Source organism: Anastrepha obliqua, chromosome 1 (assembly GCF_027943255.1).
Source record: "Anastrepha obliqua isolate idAnaObli1 chromosome 1, idAnaObli1_1.0, whole genome shotgun sequence".
Lineage (NCBI taxonomy): Eukaryota > Metazoa > Arthropoda > Insecta > Diptera > Tephritidae > Anastrepha > Anastrepha obliqua.
Window position 1 is genome coordinate 100,700,339 of NC_072892.1, and position 20,555 is coordinate 100,720,893.

Below are 20,555 nucleotides of genomic sequence, written 5' to 3' on the forward strand. Positions count from 1 at the left end.
GCATTGAAATACTCACACGTGATAGGCTAACCCGAGACGTGAGTACATAAATGTGCATATGCTGACAATCCTTTCACACATTCAATGGCAGCTGGCTGTTGTTCTTTTGATATTTTCAGAGAAAAACACACACACACACGCGTATACTTCGTTTACCCCTTTTTAAGCAATTTATTGTGCTTTTGTTTCGCTTCCTCTTTCATTCAACATTAACCTGGCCAACCGACCTGACGACCGAGCTGCACAGGTGACCCTTGATTGAGCATCGTTTTTAAAATTAACCTCCGCTTCAGCACAGAGCAGCCATTTAAACGCCCGCAAATTCTGCGTAGGTGACCCTAATCATTCTGCTCCTGCTTCCGTTATTTCACCTGGCAGTTTTTGCTGTGTTATTTACCCAGATGTGTATGTACGCGGTTGAGTATTGCCACATATTGGTGAGTGACTACTTTCTCCATGCTAACACAAACTAATTGAAATTTAAATAATTCATTGGAGATAGTTCATGTAAATGGGTCGGGGGATAGCAAGTGTGTTCTAAAAATATGCGCTCCATACAATGATGGGATTGACACCTTTGGCAGGTAGTTATTGCTTTTTTTGTAATTATTTATGTATCTAAATAATTATATATTTACGCGCGTTTTCTAGCTGAATGAGAACTATCGATATCGATAAATAAATGGTTTCACAGCTGAAAATAGCAAACTGTGTTGGCATTTCTGTTCAATAAAGTTTGGCAAGGCATCATGAATCGTTTAAAGCTAAATTAGCTTTGAAAAATAATTTGAAAAATAAATCTGTTCGCGAAGTTCATAGAGCACTTCATATACTTTACACGGTTTACACGCTGGCGGAATACGCGGTCCTTATTTCTTTCGAAATGAAGAATAAGCTGCCGTTACAGTGAGCGCTATCGAGCCATGCTGATTAATTTTTTGCTTCCAAAAATTAATCAACCAAACATCGACGACATTTGGTTTCCACAAGATGGCGAAATTTGCCGTACATCGCGCTAAGCAATCGATTTGTTGCAATATTCGTAGCCGCAGATATCATATTCAAAAATATTATAAATGCAATGAAATTATCTACCAGATTATAATAAAAAAAAGTTCCAACAATATTCCACTTTTGTATTATCACTTTAAGTTGTCAAGCTCTTGGTGACGGCTCTTTCAGTTTATTTCACATAGAAAGTGCATCCCTATTCGTAAAAAACAAAAACTTGGCCAACTTATTTTTACAAGCCGTTCTTGAAACTAGTTTTGTGCCACCAAGAAGATTTTGCAAAATTTTTAAAAGAGGATAATCGCAATATGCCAGGCTTGCTTTACAGGGTGGATATGGCAAGATATCCCAGCCAAACTCTCTATGCGTTTGACGCATCAATAAAAATAAGTACGGGCTGGTGTTGTCTTAATTAAATACAATATTACTGCCAGATGGGTCCGTCGAATATGGGCAACCCTGTATTTACCCTTTGTGTGTCCAAAGTGTCCAACTTTTGGTCGATCGTCTACTTAAATATACCCAGTTAACTATTAACAGTGAAGAGTGTTTCGGTTGTAGCAAATAATTGCCTGGCAAATCCGAGCTTGGCGATCGTTTCATTTTTTTTTTTTTTTGTTTTTGGTTTTTTTTTTTTGCTCAGCGTGATTTCATCAATACTAGTTAGAACTTTTTTTCTCGTTTATGAACAAACTTTCCCATTTTTTATCGTAATCTATCGTCCGCTTCAAAAATGGTTCGACTTCGTTCCGTTCTCTTGCGTAAATTCGTATGTGGGGGAGTAAATATTGAGTAAAAAATTGGGACTTAAAGTTTTAATTTTTTTCTGCAAGTATTCTTTCTATAGGAATTTTTTTTATAAAAGATTAAAAAAGGTTTTAAATGAACAAAAAGAAAAGTAAAAATTTTGTTTACTCAAAAAAATAAACATCTTAAATTTTTTTCACTCAAATTTAAATTTAAAATTCAAAAAATTCAAATTCAAAAAATTAAACTTTAAAATTTTTTATTTAATAAAAAAGAAACATTTTTTAAGTTTTTAATTTTAAATTATGGTGATATGTGATAAAAAAATTAAATCTTTTAAGTTGTTAATTTTAATTTTATATTAAAAAAAATTTCCGTTTTGTTTACTCAAAAAAATAAAAAACTTTTGATTTTTTTCACTCAAAAAATTTTAATTTTAAATTTTTTATTTAATAAAAAAAACATTTTTCAAGCTTTTAATTTTAATCTTAAATTAAAAGACTTTTCAAGTTTTAGTATTTGAATTTTTTTATATATAATTAATTTAAATTTCAAAATTTGTTTTTAGAGAAAAAAAATTCTCAAAAAACAAATTTTTTAATTAATTAAAATTAAAAGTCTTTTTATTTTTAATTGATTTTTTTATTGTTTTTTATTATACGCAAAGCCAATCTTAGAACTGTTTCTCCAAAACTGTACCTAACTACCACCACCATGGCGCATACGGTGGTTAGAAAACCCAGTTCCATGTTTAAATTTATTAATTTTTTAGCAGAAGTCTATTGTGCAATTGTATCGCAAGAGGGAAGAAGACTATGCAGTAGTCCTTCCATCTTCACCAACCATCTTCACCAAATGCCATCTAAATCATAGCGCTGAAGTTTTTTTTCAAACCTCATTTCATAAACAATATATGTATCTGGCTCCAGACGGGGAATGTGGCCTTCCTTTCCTATACCTACAAGGCTCTAGGCACCACATTTTTTTCTTATTCTTCTGAAACCTGGGAGATACGTACGGTGGATGAAGAAAAGCTTAACGTATTTGAGCTAAAAACTCTATGCCGCATTCTTGGACCGGTGCAGATAGATCACGTCATCTATCACCTGCGTTACAACGACGAATGCCCAGCTGAACTAAACAACTTCTAAATCGCCAACTACAGCTTTAGTGGACTGAACCTTTTCTGAGGATGGGCACAAACGAAAAAAAGATTTAGAATAGTAGCTATTGAGGGTGTCCAAGTTTCAACCCGGACCGTCACGTCAACAATGACGATGATGTATCTAATTTGTTTTTGCCATTTATTTATTTATTTTTTTATTTTTTTTTCAACATTAATATCTATTTATTCTTTTATTTCATTTATTTATTCTTTATGCTAAACCCGCTTAAAATGTATTTAAATATGTATATACATAAATATTTCATAGATTCGACTTTTTTACATTTATTTAATGTGGAAATATCATATTTTCCTATCTATTTTTTTTTTGTTTGCATTTTCTTAATTGTATCACTTTTGAATAAATATTAAAATTAAAAAACCCAATATTATAGAATTATTCTCTACTTTGTCAATACGAATTATCGAGTTTTGAATGGTTTTTTCAAATTTAGGACACCAGAGCATTGATAACTTTTACAGCAATAACAAGAAATCTTTTTAACATTCCAGTTGCACTACAACACCAACATAGCACAATAACAAAGATATTTTCTACTTTTCAAACACAAATAGATTTTTAAATTTTCCTTTTTTCCACGAATATCAAAGGCCATTTTACTATTTTGGTGAATGGTGACTTTCAAACTGCATGTATCTCTATCATCAACACTGAAATGCGTAAATATATGTGCATAGAAAATTTTGTTAGCTATCAAAAATTCGCCGACACAGGTCGTCACTTTTAGCCTTGACAAACTGGCCAAACCATTCGGGCTGCACAACCACACAACCACACAACCGCAACACGCAAACCAAAACAAATAAACAAACAAAACTCGTATATATCTATGTATGTATGTTTGTCCGTATATATGTGTATATGTTTATGTATGCATGTGAGCACACCTGCAACGCGCTAACTGCGCAACGACCTCAACAGGACGGCCTATGGACTGCCATCAGCAATTCATTCGCATATTCGACTTCCGCCACGTTTTCCGAGTCGCGGTTTGAATGGTGCCGACTTTTTCAGGGAAGTATCCGCCAGTGCGTCAACTGAATCGCCCACAATAGCGGCGGTATCAGAGGCATCCAGACCCATGTTGTCGACATCATCTATAAAATAGTGCCATAACGGAAAGTCACCGCCCGCCGAACGACGCCCAGGCCGTGGGCGCAATATAATGGTTTTTTCGTCGCGTGCACGCAACATCTCTGCAATGGAAGCCAAAAAAAAAACAGAAACACCACAATAAAAGAAATGGAAACGGAATTAACGAAATACAAAATGGCGCAAAATTAATCATAATTTCTTTTTTAACAATTTTTTTACTAAATACAAAAAATTATAAAATAATTCTGAGTGATGGAAATCCTTATTGCTTGTCTGTTTGTATATGTTACGGCAGCTGTCCAGTTTCAAAGCGTCAAATATGATTAACGTATGACGCCATTGTCAAAAATTACAAATCTTCCGATAAGGTGTTTAATTTTGCGCCACCTTGTGTTTTACATAAATATTTATACTAAAATAACAGATGCGACCCGAACCTTTTAAGGCGCTAACTATGCGATTGTAATCATTGAAGGGTATTCGATCGAAGCCGGGGTGGGGTGCATCAAACACTTCGGTGCTGGGGTATTCAACGAAGTTGTCTAATTTTTTAGAACGTTTCTGATGCGCTGGTCCATTAAATCGATCCGCATTGAAGGCAGTATGTGGCCGACGATTTAGAGTACCTAAGGAGTAAGGAAATGAGCTCGCAGATTCGCCGAGCTGAAAAAGAAACAGAAAGGAATGGATGTACAACTTTTTTATATTATTCACAATAACGAGCGATGAAATAAAAGTGCATATTTCGAATTTGAAATTAATAAAGAATTTTTCAAAAATGATGCCTAGATGTCTGTAGTGAATAATTCCCATGATGGAAATAATAATGAGATGGCACCTATCGTGGTCCCGTCACTTTGCTGTCAGCAAATTTGACAACGAGTTACTTGATTTTAGCTCCAGTATGGCCAGATTAGCATTTTCGTAACTTGATTTAGCTTCTTTTTTTTTGTTATTTAGTCTCGGAGTTTTAGTTCTTTCCTCATGGCATTTTTGTAGCCTGTTCTAATTAAAATGTAATGTTTATAATTTTGTAAAATATACATTTTTTAATAATTATTTAAATAATTCACTCAGTTTTATTTAGCTTTACATTTTTTTAACATCTGGTGGCATTGCCCGCGATTGCAAGTGTTATTGGTGTTCTTCTGTTTTCGGCAGTCAAATCTCTCGCTCGCTACTGCAGTGTTGCCTAACTTTGGATATAAAAACGCACTAAAATGCCCAAATAAAACACCAAATTTTTATTGAATCACTTAAAGAACTTTGTATGCGTGACAAATTGTCTTTAAAATATGCGTTTTTTTTTAGCTAAATGTGTTAGGCTAATGTACAATTTAATTTATGAGTTTTTTTTTTTGTTAAGAGAGACTATTTTGTTAAGGGAACGACTTATTTGCTATATTTGAGGTTATGTAGCTAGATAAGGTACTCTTTTTTAAAAAGTCAGTATGGTTTCTTTAATATTTTCTGGTATTTTGTGGCTTATTTTTACAATGAATACACCTCTTGATGCACTATGTCCCACTAAGGATTGATGGCCGAGAGGAACGATTACACCTATATGGTTTTAATCCACATTCAGTAAATTCAAACGCCTTTTAAAATGTGTAAAACGGTTTTAAATCTTAGGAATAGTTGACATTTAATATTTTTGCATAACCTTAAAAGGAGCAAAAAATTAAATTCACACTTTCCAAATATTAAATTTTATAAGAACCAACTACTTTTCATTATCACTAAAATCTTCTCAGAGTGGCCTTTTTTAACCTTCTTTTGTATAATAATACAGTTTTTTTTTTTAACTTAAAGTTTCGGTAGCTTTAAATTAAAAAAAAAGAAACACACACGAAACTTCAAAATTTTCGCATTTTCGGTATAAAAAAGCACTAAATTTATTGCGAAGATCAAATAGTTGGCAATACTGCACAACTTGGAAAAACGTGACGTCACGTACTCTCTGATGGGCGCATTTTTCTTTCTATCATTCTTGAATAATTCCTAGAGCGATACCTGCTTTTTTTTTGTATTGTTTGACACTTGTCAAGTACACAGAACACGATAGAGCAACGCGTTAAAATTATTGAAACTTATTATCGTCAAATTCCTGATTTGTTTGGCGGAAGTAATTGTCCGAATGAGTCGACAATTGAAAGGTTGGTCAAAAAATTTCAAGAAACTAGCTTTATCGAGAATAGAAAAATGACTGATTGACCAAAAACTGGACGTTGTGTTGAGAATATTGCTGCTGTAGCGCAGAGTGTTGCGATATAAGCTTCAACATCGATATGCGATATCTTGACGTTCTCAACAATTAGGCATTCATGAATCGACTGTTTGACGAATTATATACGCGACAGCTATGTAGGTTCGTTTGCTGGTCTATGAATGCTTTTCAATTTCCAGTCAGCAATAAATTACGCGATTTTTGTGCGCACCAACACTTACCTGACGATTATTTTGTACCGCGAATTTACAGCTACACAACAAATAGTACGTAAAAGCGAATAATAGCGATGTAAAAATCCTTAAGTTACCCATTTTGAGTGGAATTTAAACAATTTATCTTTTATGTGGATAATTAATTTATTTCGAGATGTTTCATTGAAACATTTCAATCAAAAATTATGTTTGTTTTTATTTTAAATAAAATATCGAAACACCAGAACAGACTCTTTACAACCGTCAACTACAACTACACTCAGCTCAGAGGAAGCAGCAACATTTTATAGTGACCGTAGAAATGTTTGAGGAGAGGAGAGGCTCAAGTGATAAAATGGAATACTACGACAATGCTGAATGACAGCGCGTGATTTACGCCTTACCAATTGGATCAGTCAGCAGCCAGCAGCCAGCGCTGCAAACAAGTAGGAACAACAGTATGTGTACACTTTTAAATAACATTATCGCGCAACAATAGTGATTAATGTCAATTTGTCGCTTAGGCGGATTTGGCATGTTAAAGCGCACCACAGGATATTTTTCCAATCCAAAGGCGAACACGAAAGAGCGAGTGGGAAAGCGGGACAGTAGGAGAGAGAAAGAGGTGGCACAAAAATGAAAAATTGCCAATGACTTACAGTTAGTTAGACTGCAACAACAGGCCTACAATAATTGCCTATGTAACTAACTACTCATTATTGAGCTGATTGTACGTTCATTTACCAGTGATAATTTTTTAAATGAAATTATTCTTTTTTCAGTACATTATTAATTTTTATAAATATAATACAAAAATGCAATACGTCGATTTTTAGTGCATATAACAAGCGACTAATTTCTACTTCATTCATAAATTATTCTCCATAAGACTTCGTTTCAGTTAGAAGAGTATCTATTTTCCAACAAATTTCGAATAGCCCAAAGCGTTTTACCTTTAACTCATTCATCGGCATGTTTTGACACCCATCAGGCCTAGAAAAAAATGTCCATTTGACTCAAAATTTACTTTTTAACTAAATAAAAAATAGCAGTATGCGCAACTTGTAGCCTCACAGTTAGATTTATGTACTAAGCACCTCTCCACAATCTACCACTCTCCCCGGGAAACTGCCAAGAAGGTATTACCTCACGGGACTTATTAGCAATACTTTCTCCGCTTAAGGAGTTATATACCTTGTGTTTTTCAAAAAAATCAAAATAAATTTTATTTCTTTATCGTAAAGTACAATCCCTTGAGAACATTTTCCAAAAATTTTATAGAGATCTGAGCAATAGATCGAAAGTTACAGCGTTTTAAATTGTGCGTCGTCACGTCCTGAGCGTACGGCCTCATGCGGCGCTTGAAACTTTAAACGCGATTATCTCAAAAACGTGTTTTTCCAAAAATGCTTTTGCGGTTTTTATAATTTTTTTTTAAATTGTTCGTAATTGATGTCGCCTCTTAGTGAACGATCAACTTTTTATGTATAAATTTTTATTTTGCAGATATGAATTTTTTAATGCCAATTTTAGGACTGTAGAAATGGAGTTTTTTAAAAACATGTTCCTATTTTCACAAAAATCAAAATATTTAATATATTGATCGTTCACTAAGAAGATATAACCCTATACTAATGAAATCTTTTCGATTTTTTGATTTCAGTTGACTTGGTGGACTTGAATCGCGTCCACCGCAAGCCTCTTCCAAAAAAAAGGTCTTGGGGGAAAACGCCATAACTCCGCCATTTTTAAATATTTTTACACAAACAAAGCCTTTTTTTTCTTTAAACATTGTAATATCCAATAATAAAAACTTTTATACAATAAAATTATTGCTACATATCTTTAAAAAAAACCCAACTTTCGCTAATTTCACCGGACCACAAGGTATATAACCCCTTAAGATTATAGAGCTTTCAGAAGCAGGGCATGGGCATTGGAAGGAGACGTGATGGACATCTTCTTCTCTCTCCGTGTAGATTAGGCAGTTTGGTAATCTGAGATGGCCAAATCTATGAGGTATTTTCTAAACAACCCGTGGCCTCAAAGGAATTGATTTAGGTTGTAGTTTGTACTTCCATGGTTCCTTTCTTAAGGATGGGTATTAACTCATGTCTCCCTCTGTACTTAGATGATCTGAGCAAGCGGTCTCAAACCACATCTTTCTTCTGCTGCAATTTCTTAGCGCCTTGCTCTGCCGTCGTGTTAGGATAGCCTTATACATACAATTCTCATTTATATTGTCACAATGCCTACCGGGACTGGTCCTAAAATGACGAAAAAAGCGTCATCAGAATTTGTACGGAAGCCACAGAGAGTCCGGAAAGTGTTTAGCCGATAGACAGCTATTAGTTTTCTTGAGTAGCTGTTTATGTTTAATGTCGCGTGCAAAAGAACTGAGCCAGCAACCCTACTATATAGTATTCTTTTGCTATGGCTAGGGCCACCGTTGTTTGGAATTATTTGGGCCAAACAGCACGGCACACTCGATGCCTTTGCACAGCATATTTTCATCACCCTATCACCTATCAGTCATCACCCCTAAGTACATATTTAACAGCGGGTTTTGACTTGATATTTACAGTGCTTCCTTACCTTCACAAATTCTAGTGCCTTCAATCAAGCCTTAATCCTTCTGACTGATTCGCTGGCGATCCTCTATCTTGGATGTGTTTCGCGAGTCCAATAACTTTGGTTCTAGGAGGGATAACCATTAAAACACCGGCCCACATTAGGTTCCACAATATTGGGCCTATAGCTGATACTTGGGGGACCCCTTCTTATACGTTGTGCTCTTCAATGCTTTTATCGGTTCTAAACCTCAGTTTACGGTTCGGAAAGTAGCTCCCACGCTTTTGATAGTATCCACTGTTAAGCGGGATTTCCTGAAGCCGAACTGGTATGTTGATGAAATATCTTTATCTTCTGCGAAAGATGAAAGCTTGTGGCAACTTATGCTCTCAAGAATTTTTCCCATTGTATGTAGTAAGCATATCGGTAGGCAAGACTCGGGTTCACCAGGCTTTTTGTTGTCATTGGATAATGGCACAAGGGTTTGCAGATTCCACCTCTTTGGAAAAGTGTCTTGGTTAAGGCAATATACTCCGTAACGAGAACATTCACAGAGATCTGCAAACACCTATGGGCAAAACAGTGAAGAGCAGCATAGTAAATAGCTTTACGGAACCCAACAAAGCAACCACACTGGCGAAGAAAAGATCTGCCAGCCTTTCACAGAACGGTTTTTCCCCAAGATGGCTCAATGCTGGAATTTTGAGCAAATAACTTAATACTCTAAACTTGATTTTAAAACTTACCCTTCTGTAGATATACAATTTTTTAATAAACAAAAAAATCAATGACATTAGTAAAAATAATTTACATTATGATGATCCTGATGAAAATGAGATAGACAATCAGCTGGATTTATGTTATTTTCTATGACTTTTGCCCCTATTGCGATTCACAATTAAACTAAGTTGAGTTGTAAATGTGACAACTCCACTTTTGCCTGAAAGTAGGCCTCAGTTGCAGCAATAACCTATTCATTCCAGCGAGCACTTCTTACCGGCGAGCATTTATTTTAGGTATGCAAACAACCAGTAGTCGCTGCGAGCCAAATCTGGTGAATACGGTGGATTTGGGAGCAATTCGAAGTTCAATTTCATGCAATATATAGCCAACACGTTCTTTCGATATCTTTACGATGTTAGCGAACTCACGCAATTTCACTTTTCGATCATTCAACACGATTTTGTAGATTTTTTGGATTTAAAACACAAAATTCTTTTTGATCCGTGGATTTGAAAATAACAAAAGTAGCGTCACTCTTAGCAGAACAACTCACGATCTAATTAATAGAAAATCATAAAATTTTAACAGTTGTATTTTTAAGGTTAGCTAAGAGGTTAACTGAAACAGAGATGACTTTTCAGTCATTTCCACATTGATTGTCACATGAGAAGAAACATCAAATTTATGAGTATCGTCCTAGAAGCAATTGGCAAATTTTTCTAAGACAAGTCTCTTTGAACAAATTAAGAAACATATACAGTAGGTTCTGTTTTTATGCGGCTTTTTTTTTATACGGTTTTCAAATAGTGCGGTTTTTTTTTTAAATTACAAAATGCATGTCGACCTATTGGGAATTGTACATATAAACAAGATTCTAAACCAGCTAAGCAAAAACTCATCACAGATTACATCAGAAATGCTAACCCTACAAGTATGGAACCGCCTGCATAACTATCTAGATCAGACGTGTACATTTCCTCAAGCGACGAAAGTGATTTTACGCCAAATCCTAAACGAACGCGCAACATGTGGGTATTGTCTGATTCTATTTCTGACTTAAATTTATTTTTCGATTCTGACGTTTCTTAAATAAAGATATAATTTTCAAAAATACAATATTTTGTTTATGCGATTTTATTTAATTATTTCAGATTCATGTGGTCTATGGAACGTATCTATAGTTATAATATGGGACTAGTGTCCTTTTTTATGCGATTTTATTACATTATTTCAGATTTATGCGGTTTTAGCACTTTTGAAACGTATCTATAGTTTTACTATAGAACTAGTAGTTTTTTTTATGCTTTTTTTTATGCTGTTTCTTGCGGAACGTATTTACCGCATAAAAACAGAACCTACTGTACTTACATATACATATATAAGTATTGAGACAAAAAAATATAAAGAGGATTCTCTTACACTCTTTGCGAAGATGATTCGCTTGAAAATGTAATACCTTCGGAATATTCAAACTCAGGCACTTCGCTCGCAAACGAACTGTCAGTTTTCGCATAACTTTAAATGACATATTTGAAAAAATGTTGTTGGCCTGTTGCACGGCGTGAACTGAATACTACTTCGCCGTGAGATACATACACACTTCACTCGTATTTCACGGCAATGCAATTTGTATAGATTTTGACTGCCACGATTGATAATTTTAAAATTTAGTGTGAAACTTTAGGTATGTAATCTGGTTTATATATTTATAATGTCGAAATATTGGAAGAAACTTGCAGCTCGTGTATACACAAATATCTTTTCGTAATGAAATTTAGAATTATTTTAGATAGTCAAAACGAAACTTTCGCTATTCCTCCAATCATAAAAGTATGTGCCACCTTACATTTGTACACTGATGGGAGCTACCAAAAGTGTGGTGGTAATGATTTCAATATCAGCCTAGCACGGCCGACATTTTCGGGTAAAAATCTGTGCCATCGCACAAAGCGGTGATGGCAAATGATTAGGTGCAAAACACAAAACTGGCTGTGTATGCTCAAAGTGGGTTCCCGGTAATTAAAGACTGTGTTGACAGTACGAATATTCGTATCAACGCTCCATGAAAGAAATCACAGTACTTATGCCTTTATAGAAAAGGTTATTACAGTCTAAATTTAATGATTATGATTATTTTAAATTATATTATTATTATTGCACTTATATTTTGGTACTCTGTATGTATATTAATAATTTATTTTTTACATCAGTTTACAGATTATAAACAGAATATTAGTTTCGCTGATGCCAGATAACCCTGGTTCATATACTGATTGGCATATATGGAGCTTTAGTACATCGAAGAAACATCTTAGCCAGAAAATGCCCGTAAATACATAGGTTTTATGTAGGCGGTTATTACTTTCTTCATTAAAAGTGTAAGCTATGTACTTAGTCTTGCCATAAATTGTGTTACAAATTTTGCAGTGCATATGACGGGAATGAAATCGCAGAAAAAAGTTCCATTATTTTTGCTTTTGTTCGTATGCCTTCATAAATTGTACTCAGTTTCGTGGCAGTTTTCGCTTGTTATCAATGGAGTGGGGAACTAAGGAAAATCGCATTGCAGTAATTGCATTAAAAAAGTGTGGTAAAAGTTTAAGTGAGATTTAAAAATTGCTGAAAAAACTTCATATTTCGAGAATGTGCACGATCAATCTTTTTTCCAAACGTCTAAGGTCGCAAACACAAAAAGAAAGAAGTGGGAAATGAATGTATCGACCAGATCCATGCCAAGACTAATAAGAGTTGATCTCCACATGAAAGCCTTGAGTCGCTCAAATGGTCATCTTTTGACAACGCTCTTGAAGAAAATTATACTCGACAGATTCAAGCAACTTCTTTTTTCCACTGATCAGAAAATGTTCACTGTTGAAGAAGTTTTTAATAAAAAATCCACAAAATCTATGCAAAAACTTCTAAAGACGCAAAACATGTAGTTTGAAGTGTTCGGCGTGGTCACCATCCAGCTTCCGTAATGGTTTTGTGGAGAGTGTCTCGTAAAGACGTTACATCTCTTCATTTCTGCGAGAATGGGGCTAAGACCGGAGCAAAAAAAGTACCAGTAGGATATCTTCGAAGGCATGGTGAAGCGGTTGAATATTACTCTCTTCAATATAGAGCATTGGATTTCCAGCAAGATTCCGCTTCAGCCCATACGGCAAAAACCACTCAGCAGTGGCTAAAAAACAATATTCCTGGGTTCTTAGCCGCACAAGATTGGCCGTCTGGAAGTGCAAATTTGAACTCATTGGACTACAGTTTGTGGTCAGAATTGGAGAACTTGCTCGTCCAAGACCTCACAAAAACTCGGAGAGTCTCAAACAATCTTTGGATCGAGCAGCGACCGCAACATCAATAGAAACCGTGCGTGCTGCAATAGCTTAATGGCCTAATCGTTTGAGGGCTTATGTAAAAGCAAATGATAACCATTTCGAATGAAAATTATTATTTTTGACGTGATAACGTCTTATAATTCGATTTAGCCGGCTGCACGCACGAAAAAATGCGTCGTTATCTTGCTCAATCGTCGTTATCTTGCTCATTCGTCGTTATCTTGCTCATGCGTCGTTACCTTGCTTGAACTGCAAGCGAGAGCACGGACCGAACGACAAAGAGCACAATCGGCCCCCGCATTCGGCAACGTTCGACATCTGGCTCTCTCCTACTTGAGTGAGCATATACATATATGTATGTATATGCGCATATGTAGGTATATAAATTCACATATTTGTATTTGCATATGCCTTCTTCGATGATAGGAAAAGTAGGAAATGAAAGGGAGTGTTTCGAGTGTAAAGTGTCTTGAAAAAGGCAAATCGATGATGGTGCCTCTTAGTGTTGTTGACTTATTAACGTCTGATTCACAATCGAAATTGAAGATATCTTTCATGAATTTGATAAATATTTCGTCATTTTTCACGTTTGTGTAAATGTAAATTGACCTATTCCATTGCGATTCCATTTACCTCCTTCTCTATATCCATACAAAATATCTATCAAACAAATAAAATAAAAATTTGTTTCGAAAATTGCAACCATTCCATCAATATTTTCTTATGACGTTGTCACGTTAAACTATCGTCAGTAAACCGACTTTACAGACAACCTCTTTTTTTTAATATTTACATGATATTCAATTAAATAAATCTAAATTCATTAAAAAAAAGTATTATAGTTTCATATCTATAAGGGACTTGACTTGTAACAGAGCTTATAGACCGACTAAGTTACCATATATATAACTATTTCTTGCGCGATGCAGAATATCCACTAGGAAGGATTATAATGACACCGTTCCGTAATATATTTGATGGCTCTTCATAAATGAAGCTCATGCCAAAGCAAGAAATGCCGTTGAGAGAAACATTGGGGTGCTGAAAAGTTAGCTCAAGAGTAGCCTTTCTGCTTGGAGTTTGATTGTAACCTCGGGGAAGCTTGTAATTCCTAGAGGTTGCATGCCCAGTTGGCGGATAGAGGAAGCCGTCCGTTTATGGATGGTAAAAGTGAAATCAAATAGCTCTCGCGGAATGAAATTCATTCAGGCAAAGCTAGCAATTTACCCGAATGATACGTTACTATTTTGATCACAAACTTCCCAGCACAACCGTCAGGTAGCACTCTAAGTCAGCTGATTTGATTTTGAATTTTGATTTTTCTTTTTTGTTAGATTGTTAGATTGTTGATGACCTGATCCGGAAACATCTGTGATTGATATTCCAGCATTTCTTTCTTTTTTGACTGACAAAGGCGTGGCTTTTTAGTTTTGGTTCATTTGGAGCACGCCACTTACTCGCCTGATGCCTGTATTGTATGTCGTACTCATAAACCTACGTCTCGTCTACAGTAATGATGCGTTTATTGAATTCGGCCTTGAAAATCACATCTTTAGCAATATAAACGCGGTCCCTTTGTTGCATGAAATTCAGGTCCTTTGGGACCAACTATGCAGCAACAAGGCGCCAACCCAATTTATTAACTACAATATCCTGAATAGATCCATAAGCCATGCCCAAGTCCACTGTCAACTTTCTAATGGTTAATTGGCGATTTTTGCTCTTAAAGAAGATACTCCTAATTAAGAAGGAATAATATACAGGGTGAACGATATAAAGTGTTACCAACTTTACACCGCTTGTATCTGTTGTAACAGCTCATGACATCAACGTCAAAATTGTTCTAATGACGGTTCAATATATTGTTTATAAGCCACCAAAAGCATTTGCGTCTCAGTTTTGTTGAATTTTTTTTCTGTGATGGAATTCAAACGTAATAGGGTGATTGCGTTATATTTGGCTGGAAAATCACAACCAGCCATTGTTCGTGCGCTCAGTCACCTCAAAGTGAATAAAATGTTTGTGTATCGCGCTATAAAACGTTACAATGATATTGGTAGCATTGCAAAACGCTGTGGAGGTGGACAAAAAAAACCGCAACAACGCCAGAAATGGTTCGGAAAGTGAAGGCTAGACTTGAACGAAATCCACGTCGAAGTGGAAGAAAAATGGCCAAAAAACTGAAAATATCGCAAGACAGCATTCGACGCATATTGAAAAATGAGCTCAAGGTCAAGGCTTACAAGTTCCAAAAAGCACACGGTCTTTCACCCGAGCAAAAAAAAGTTCGGTGCGAAAGAGCAAAGGAGTTGTTGCGCTTGCACGATCGCACAGTGCGGCCGATTGATTCAAAATTTCTTACTCGGGGGTTGTCGGGGTCGCTGATTACGAATTTGATCTTAAAATTTTGAAAATCCACCCCCTTCCACCCCTATTGGCCACCCCTCACGTGAAATAGCGTATATTCAAGAACATAATCAAGATGCATGTAAATTTATATGTTTTCGGGGTCGCAAGGTAGCAAGTGGTAGCAGCTGAATCTTGTTTTATTCAGTAACCATTACTTTTTTGAGTAACCTTTAATAGGTTTCAAAGCAGCATATGACGGCGTTGTATTACTATACAGTTTGAAAACTCAAATTTTATTAAAAAAAATTGCAAAAAATGTATCTACGTATTGCTGCAGCTAAAAATTTTGTGTCGAGGTATTGATATGTACTAAAGATTTCTCGTATTTTACTAACCTTTCGAAGATGATTCCATTTGGTTTTGTTCAATTTACTCCATTACAAAATCTTTTAAATGTGTACAACTTTCACTATTCATCGACAGTAATACGATGCTCCAACGAAGGCCACGTTGCGACTGAAAATACAGAGGATACTTAGGGTACAGGACGTTGCTATGAACGCTTTTCACTACTCAAGGCATTACTGTAGCCAACCCAAAGACAAAAAAACTCTATCTAGAAACTTTTTTTTCGACTTTTGGCCAGCTTTTTGGGAATCGGCCGCACTGTGGATCGTGGCGAATTTTCAACATAGTGTATTCTGATGGAAAAAATTTCCCAATTGAGCAGTTCATAAACACTCAAAAGGATCGGGTTTACTTGACCGAACGCTCATACGAGAATTTGAGCCTACGTATGGTCACTCGAAGCAATTTCCCATCGCAAGTAATGGTTTGGGCCGCAGTGACCGCTGATGGACGCTCTCCAATCATTTTTATCGAGCCTGGTGTCAAAGTGAATGCTGCTTTAGAGCCGTGGGCACTCAAACATTTCAGTCGTAGACCATGGGCGTTCCAACAGGACTCGGCACCGTCTCATAAAGCTCGTGTGACCCAAGACTGGTTAAAAAATCATGTTCCACACTTCATTTCGTCCACACAGTGGCTTTCGAATTCGCCAGACGAAAATCCGATGGACTATTCCATCTGGTCCATTTTGGAGAGCAACGTGAGGACTAAAAAATATACCAGTATGGATGCGCTGAAAAAAGCGATTATACGAGAATGGGCCAAAATACCTCAAGATCACATTCGTGCAGCATGCAACTCATTTTTTGACTATTTGAAGGCTATAGTCAAGGCAAAAGGTGGTCATATCGAGCTAAAGTGAATATATGTTAAAATTGTAATCATTTTCGAACAATTTTATCTTTGAAATCAATAAAAACTAATTTCACATAAAAAGTTATGGTGTTTTGAATAGGTAATACCTCATATCGTCCACCCTGTATTTACTCGAATAGTCAGGAAACTCTGAAATCGTTAGAGTCAGTAAAATACTCGACAAAAATAGTAGTTGAATGCCACAAGTTATTATGCGAAGTATCTCAATGTTTCAAAAAATATAACTGATATGGGTAACAGACCATAGAAATACAGAAGGTAAGGCAAGGAAAGGTACAACTTGAAATATTCGCCCAGATAATATACTAATAGCGATTATCTTACCTACGACCTCCAGTGATATCACAAAGAGACTATTCAGGCCCAAGTGCGTCGGGTGATAGCCACTAACCTAACCCAACCTAACTTAATTTGCGCTTATTGATTAATTTTTCTTTCAATTTATTGATTTCTTCATCAGTTTTTGTCAGTATCATTACCAAAACAGTTTTTTAACATTTCTAAGATTTCCGCACAATGGAATCCATTTTTAGCGTAAAATTTTAATAGAAGCCATAAACATACAAGCTCGTTCTGCAAATCCAAATCCAATTTTAAAATTGTAAAAAATTGAAATCTCTGCATGAGGATCTACTAAAGACGGTGAAACTTTTACAAATATCAAACAATGGCGATAACATTTTGGTAGCTGTTAATCACAGATGTGCCAACCCAACAGAAATAAGCAGAACTCAAACTAGGTGGCTTTAAGCGTTACCTGACGATCGTTTCGAAAGCTTTTTGATCAAGATGGTATGTTTATATCTATCGCGATTATTTGATGCTTTTATATACAACCGTTATGTGAACAAAATTATAATACCCTTGGGTAGAAGTGCGTAGGTATAACAAGAAAACGAAATCAACTATGCTTATGAGTTGTTTGCAGGCTGTATTTTATTAACAATTGTATTTAGAAATTAAGAAAATGCAAAGACTTTATTCAATTTAAGAATACGTACAGCTGTATGTAATAGATCACATACATTTTTTGAATATTTAAAAATTATATTTTTTGTCTTTTTTTTTTGTTGGACTGGCAGTTATTTTAATCTATTTATATATGTATGTATGCATGAATGTCCTTTAAGCACTATTTATTTTTGAAGCATTGCATTGTCATCAACTTTGAAGATTTATTTTCGCATTACCCATTTATTTCCACGATACGAGCGCATTTTTCATTTGTATAGCTGAGTTCGTTTACCCAAATTCGGTTTGTAACGTATCGACAAACGTTCCCGTTCCTTTTGCATGTCTGGGAAAATGTAAATATTGTAATGTAATAAAAAAATGAATAATATCATAAAAAAATTAAGAATATAATAAAAAAATATTTTTTAATAAAAAAACTACTTGAACTACCCGCACTAACCTTTTACCAAACGCACTAAATTTTCATAAACGTCAGCTTGCAGCTCATCGAATATGTCAGTATCGTCACTTTTCCCCTGAATTGTATTATACTCGCTTGGCTCGTTGCTTTGATAGCGTTTAAGTGGTTGATTTTTCATACCAGTAAATAGTTCAGCCTAGATTTAACAATTTTTGTGTTAAGAATAAAATTTTAACTTTTATTTACTTATTTCCTTTTGACTTTACGAACCTGATAGTCAATTGGTTCAAGCGACTTCGCGCTGCAAATCACGTAATAGTAAGCAGCAAGCAGCATCATAACCAGAAAACGCCGTTGATTCATGTTTATTTTATGTAATTTAAGCGCTTTAGTTGTGTATCTGAAAGATACAAGAAACTTATTTCAGTGTCGAAGTTTTACGACAATATATTTTTATCAATTGCTGTTCCTAGTAGTTGATGTTGCGAACGAGCGATAACTGTTGCTGCAATGCTGGTGAAAGCGTTTTTTATAGCCGCTTTAAAATGTATGAAGCCACAGTGTGGCATTGACACGAGGCATTTTTGCGTTGAAGCATATTCATACACATGGGGCGTACAAAAAATGTATACGATGACAAAGCGTGACATGCAATTTCTGATTTGACGGAATCACTATTCGATGAAAATTTTCAAAAATTCGCAAAGTAAAAAACAAAAAAAAAAAACAAAAAAAAGAGTTTGGGAAAGATGGAAAATAACGAGAGCTCACTTATATACATTCAATACATAACATATGTATGTGTTTTTTACATGTCCACACAACGATGGTTTACCGTGATTATATACTGGGGCAGGTCGATGTTGACAACCTTAGATAGCATAGGAAAAGTATGATGGATGGATGAATAGTCGCAGCAAAAGCTAATTTTAGAAGCTTCAAGAAAGGAAAAATTTGAGTTCATATTGGGATAGGACTAGGAAGCTTTCATGGGTCCCATGCTGGGCTTATATTGGCACCAAGTGCACTCTTTTTAAGACCTAACCTAGACAAGCTTCAAAAGGCGACAGCTTTTGGCAATATCTAGCTTGTTGACACCAACTTCGCCCTCCATCTTCAAGTCAGTGGTGTCTGTGTAAAAATTAAATTGCAATCGCAATATTTCCCAGCATTCTTTGAGCGTATACACAACCATTTTCGTTCAGCGGAAGAATAAAACTAATTTTCAGTCAAATCAGATGACAGCTAAGTGTTACCATTCTTCAAATAATACCTAGTTCAAATCCGTAACGATAGATGGCGGGCCCTGTATATATCAAAAGAAATAAAGTTCATTCTACAACAAATATTATATAGATCAAAGTTTCAACTTTGTAAAAAATTTATATAAATTCGATAAATTCCCATAAAAATTTTTAGTTAGAACTTAAAGAAAAAATTGAGTACGCAGTTTTATAGTTCCTTAAATTTAAGTAAAATAAACTGCACTTTTGAAGTGGCCCAAATGCTTTTTTATTTTTGATAATATTCCCCCTGACCGTTGCGCATTTTCTCCATATAGAAGAGGTGGCGGGAATTCGTTAGCAAATCGTTTTTAGAAAATTTTCAGTCAAACATTTGTAATCAACATTTTGGTTAAATACAATTCGCATATTCATATTTGCTGTATCAAACTTTAAATGAATTCGCCCATATTTCAATGAGGCTCGCATTTGGTTAATATGCAGATATGCGAATAAGCAACAATGCCGTGTTCGCGATGAATGCCTTTCACATTTAATAACCGAAAAGTTATTTTGCGGTCTTTCATCATTGATCTACAGCTTTTCAAACTTAAAAAATTAAATGCACTATAAGCAAATAAATCGCAGCTTTTACGTTTCTTATATATATAATGCTAATATATTGGGTATGGGAAGAAGTATCCGTCCTTTCTTAGCCAATTCTTACGAATTATTTAAACAATTATATTAAATAATACATGAAAATTCGAGTTCTTTTAATTTGATCCATTCATTGAACCAGTTTGCGATGCTCTCGTAAGAAGTGAAACTCTCTCCAATAAGCGCTGACTGTATTGATCGGAACAGATAATTACCCGAAGGTGAAATGTCTGGGGAATACAGCGAGTGGGGCAACATTTCCCAATTCAATCCTTCAAAATATTTCTGGACCGATTTAGCAACGACTGGCCTGGCGTTGTCATGCAGCAAAATCAGTTTGTCATATCTACCGTCCGATTCCGGTCGCTTTTCTTTGAGAGCTCGATTCACACGCATTAGCTGCAGTCGGTAATGATAGCCAGTGATGATTTCAGAGAGATTAAGGAGTTCATAATAGATGACACCCTTCTGATTCCACCAAATGCACAACATATCCTTTGAAGCATGAACATTTTTTTCATAATAGATCCATTTTTCATTGTCAGTGACGATGCGATGCAGAAAACCTTTCTTT

The 20,555-nt window shown here is 35.3% G+C and overlaps 2 protein-coding genes across 2 annotated transcripts; both read right to left on the bottom strand.

The window, feature by feature from the left end:
* Positions 1 to 3,154: 3,154 nt before the first annotated feature.
* On the bottom strand, positions 3,155 to 6,718 carry LOC129253272 (uncharacterized). The gene is made up of 3 exons (XM_054891575.1): positions 6,489 to 6,718; positions 4,478 to 4,703; positions 3,155 to 4,141 (listed from the first exon to the last, which is right to left on the bottom strand). The coding sequence occupies exons 1-3, from the start codon at positions 6,579 to 6,581 to the stop codon at positions 3,894 to 3,896; spliced, it is 567 nt and encodes a 188-aa protein (XP_054747550.1). The 5' UTR covers positions 6,582 to 6,718; the 3' UTR covers positions 3,155 to 3,893.
* Positions 6,719 to 17,812: 11,094 nt separating this feature from the next.
* On the bottom strand, positions 17,813 to 18,584 carry LOC129236167 (uncharacterized). Its single transcript, XM_054870398.1, has 3 exons — positions 18,369 to 18,584; positions 18,138 to 18,294; positions 17,813 to 18,020 (listed from the first exon to the last, which is right to left on the bottom strand). The coding sequence occupies exons 1-3, from the start codon at positions 18,459 to 18,461 to the stop codon at positions 17,944 to 17,946; spliced, it is 327 nt and encodes a 108-aa protein (XP_054726373.1). The 5' UTR covers positions 18,462 to 18,584; the 3' UTR covers positions 17,813 to 17,943.
* Positions 18,585 to 20,555: the final 1,971 nt, after the last annotated feature.

Coding starts and splice junctions, on each gene's coding strand:
- LOC129253272 (XM_054891575.1), bottom strand. CDS start 6,581: ATGGGTAACTTAAGGATTTTTACATCGCTATTATTCGCTTTTACGTAC. Junction 4,704..6,488: donor CGGTACAAAATAATCGTCAG/GTAAGTGTTGGT, acceptor TTTCTTTTTCAG/CTCGGCGAATCTGCGAGCTC. Junction 4,142..4,477: donor CATAGTTAGCGCCTTAAAAG/GTTCGGGTCGCA, acceptor CTTCCATTGCAG/AGATGTTGCGTGCACGCGAC.
- LOC129236167 (XM_054870398.1), bottom strand. CDS start 18,461: ATGAATCAACGGCGTTTTCTGGTTATGATGCTGCTTGCTGCTTACTAT. Junction 18,295..18,368: donor TTGAACCAATTGACTATCAG/GTTCGTAAAGTC, acceptor TGTTAAATCTAG/GCTGAACTATTTACTGGTAT. Junction 18,021..18,137: donor TTTAGTGCGTTTGGTAAAAG/GTTAGTGCGGGT, acceptor ACATTTTCCCAG/ACATGCAAAAGGAACGGGAA.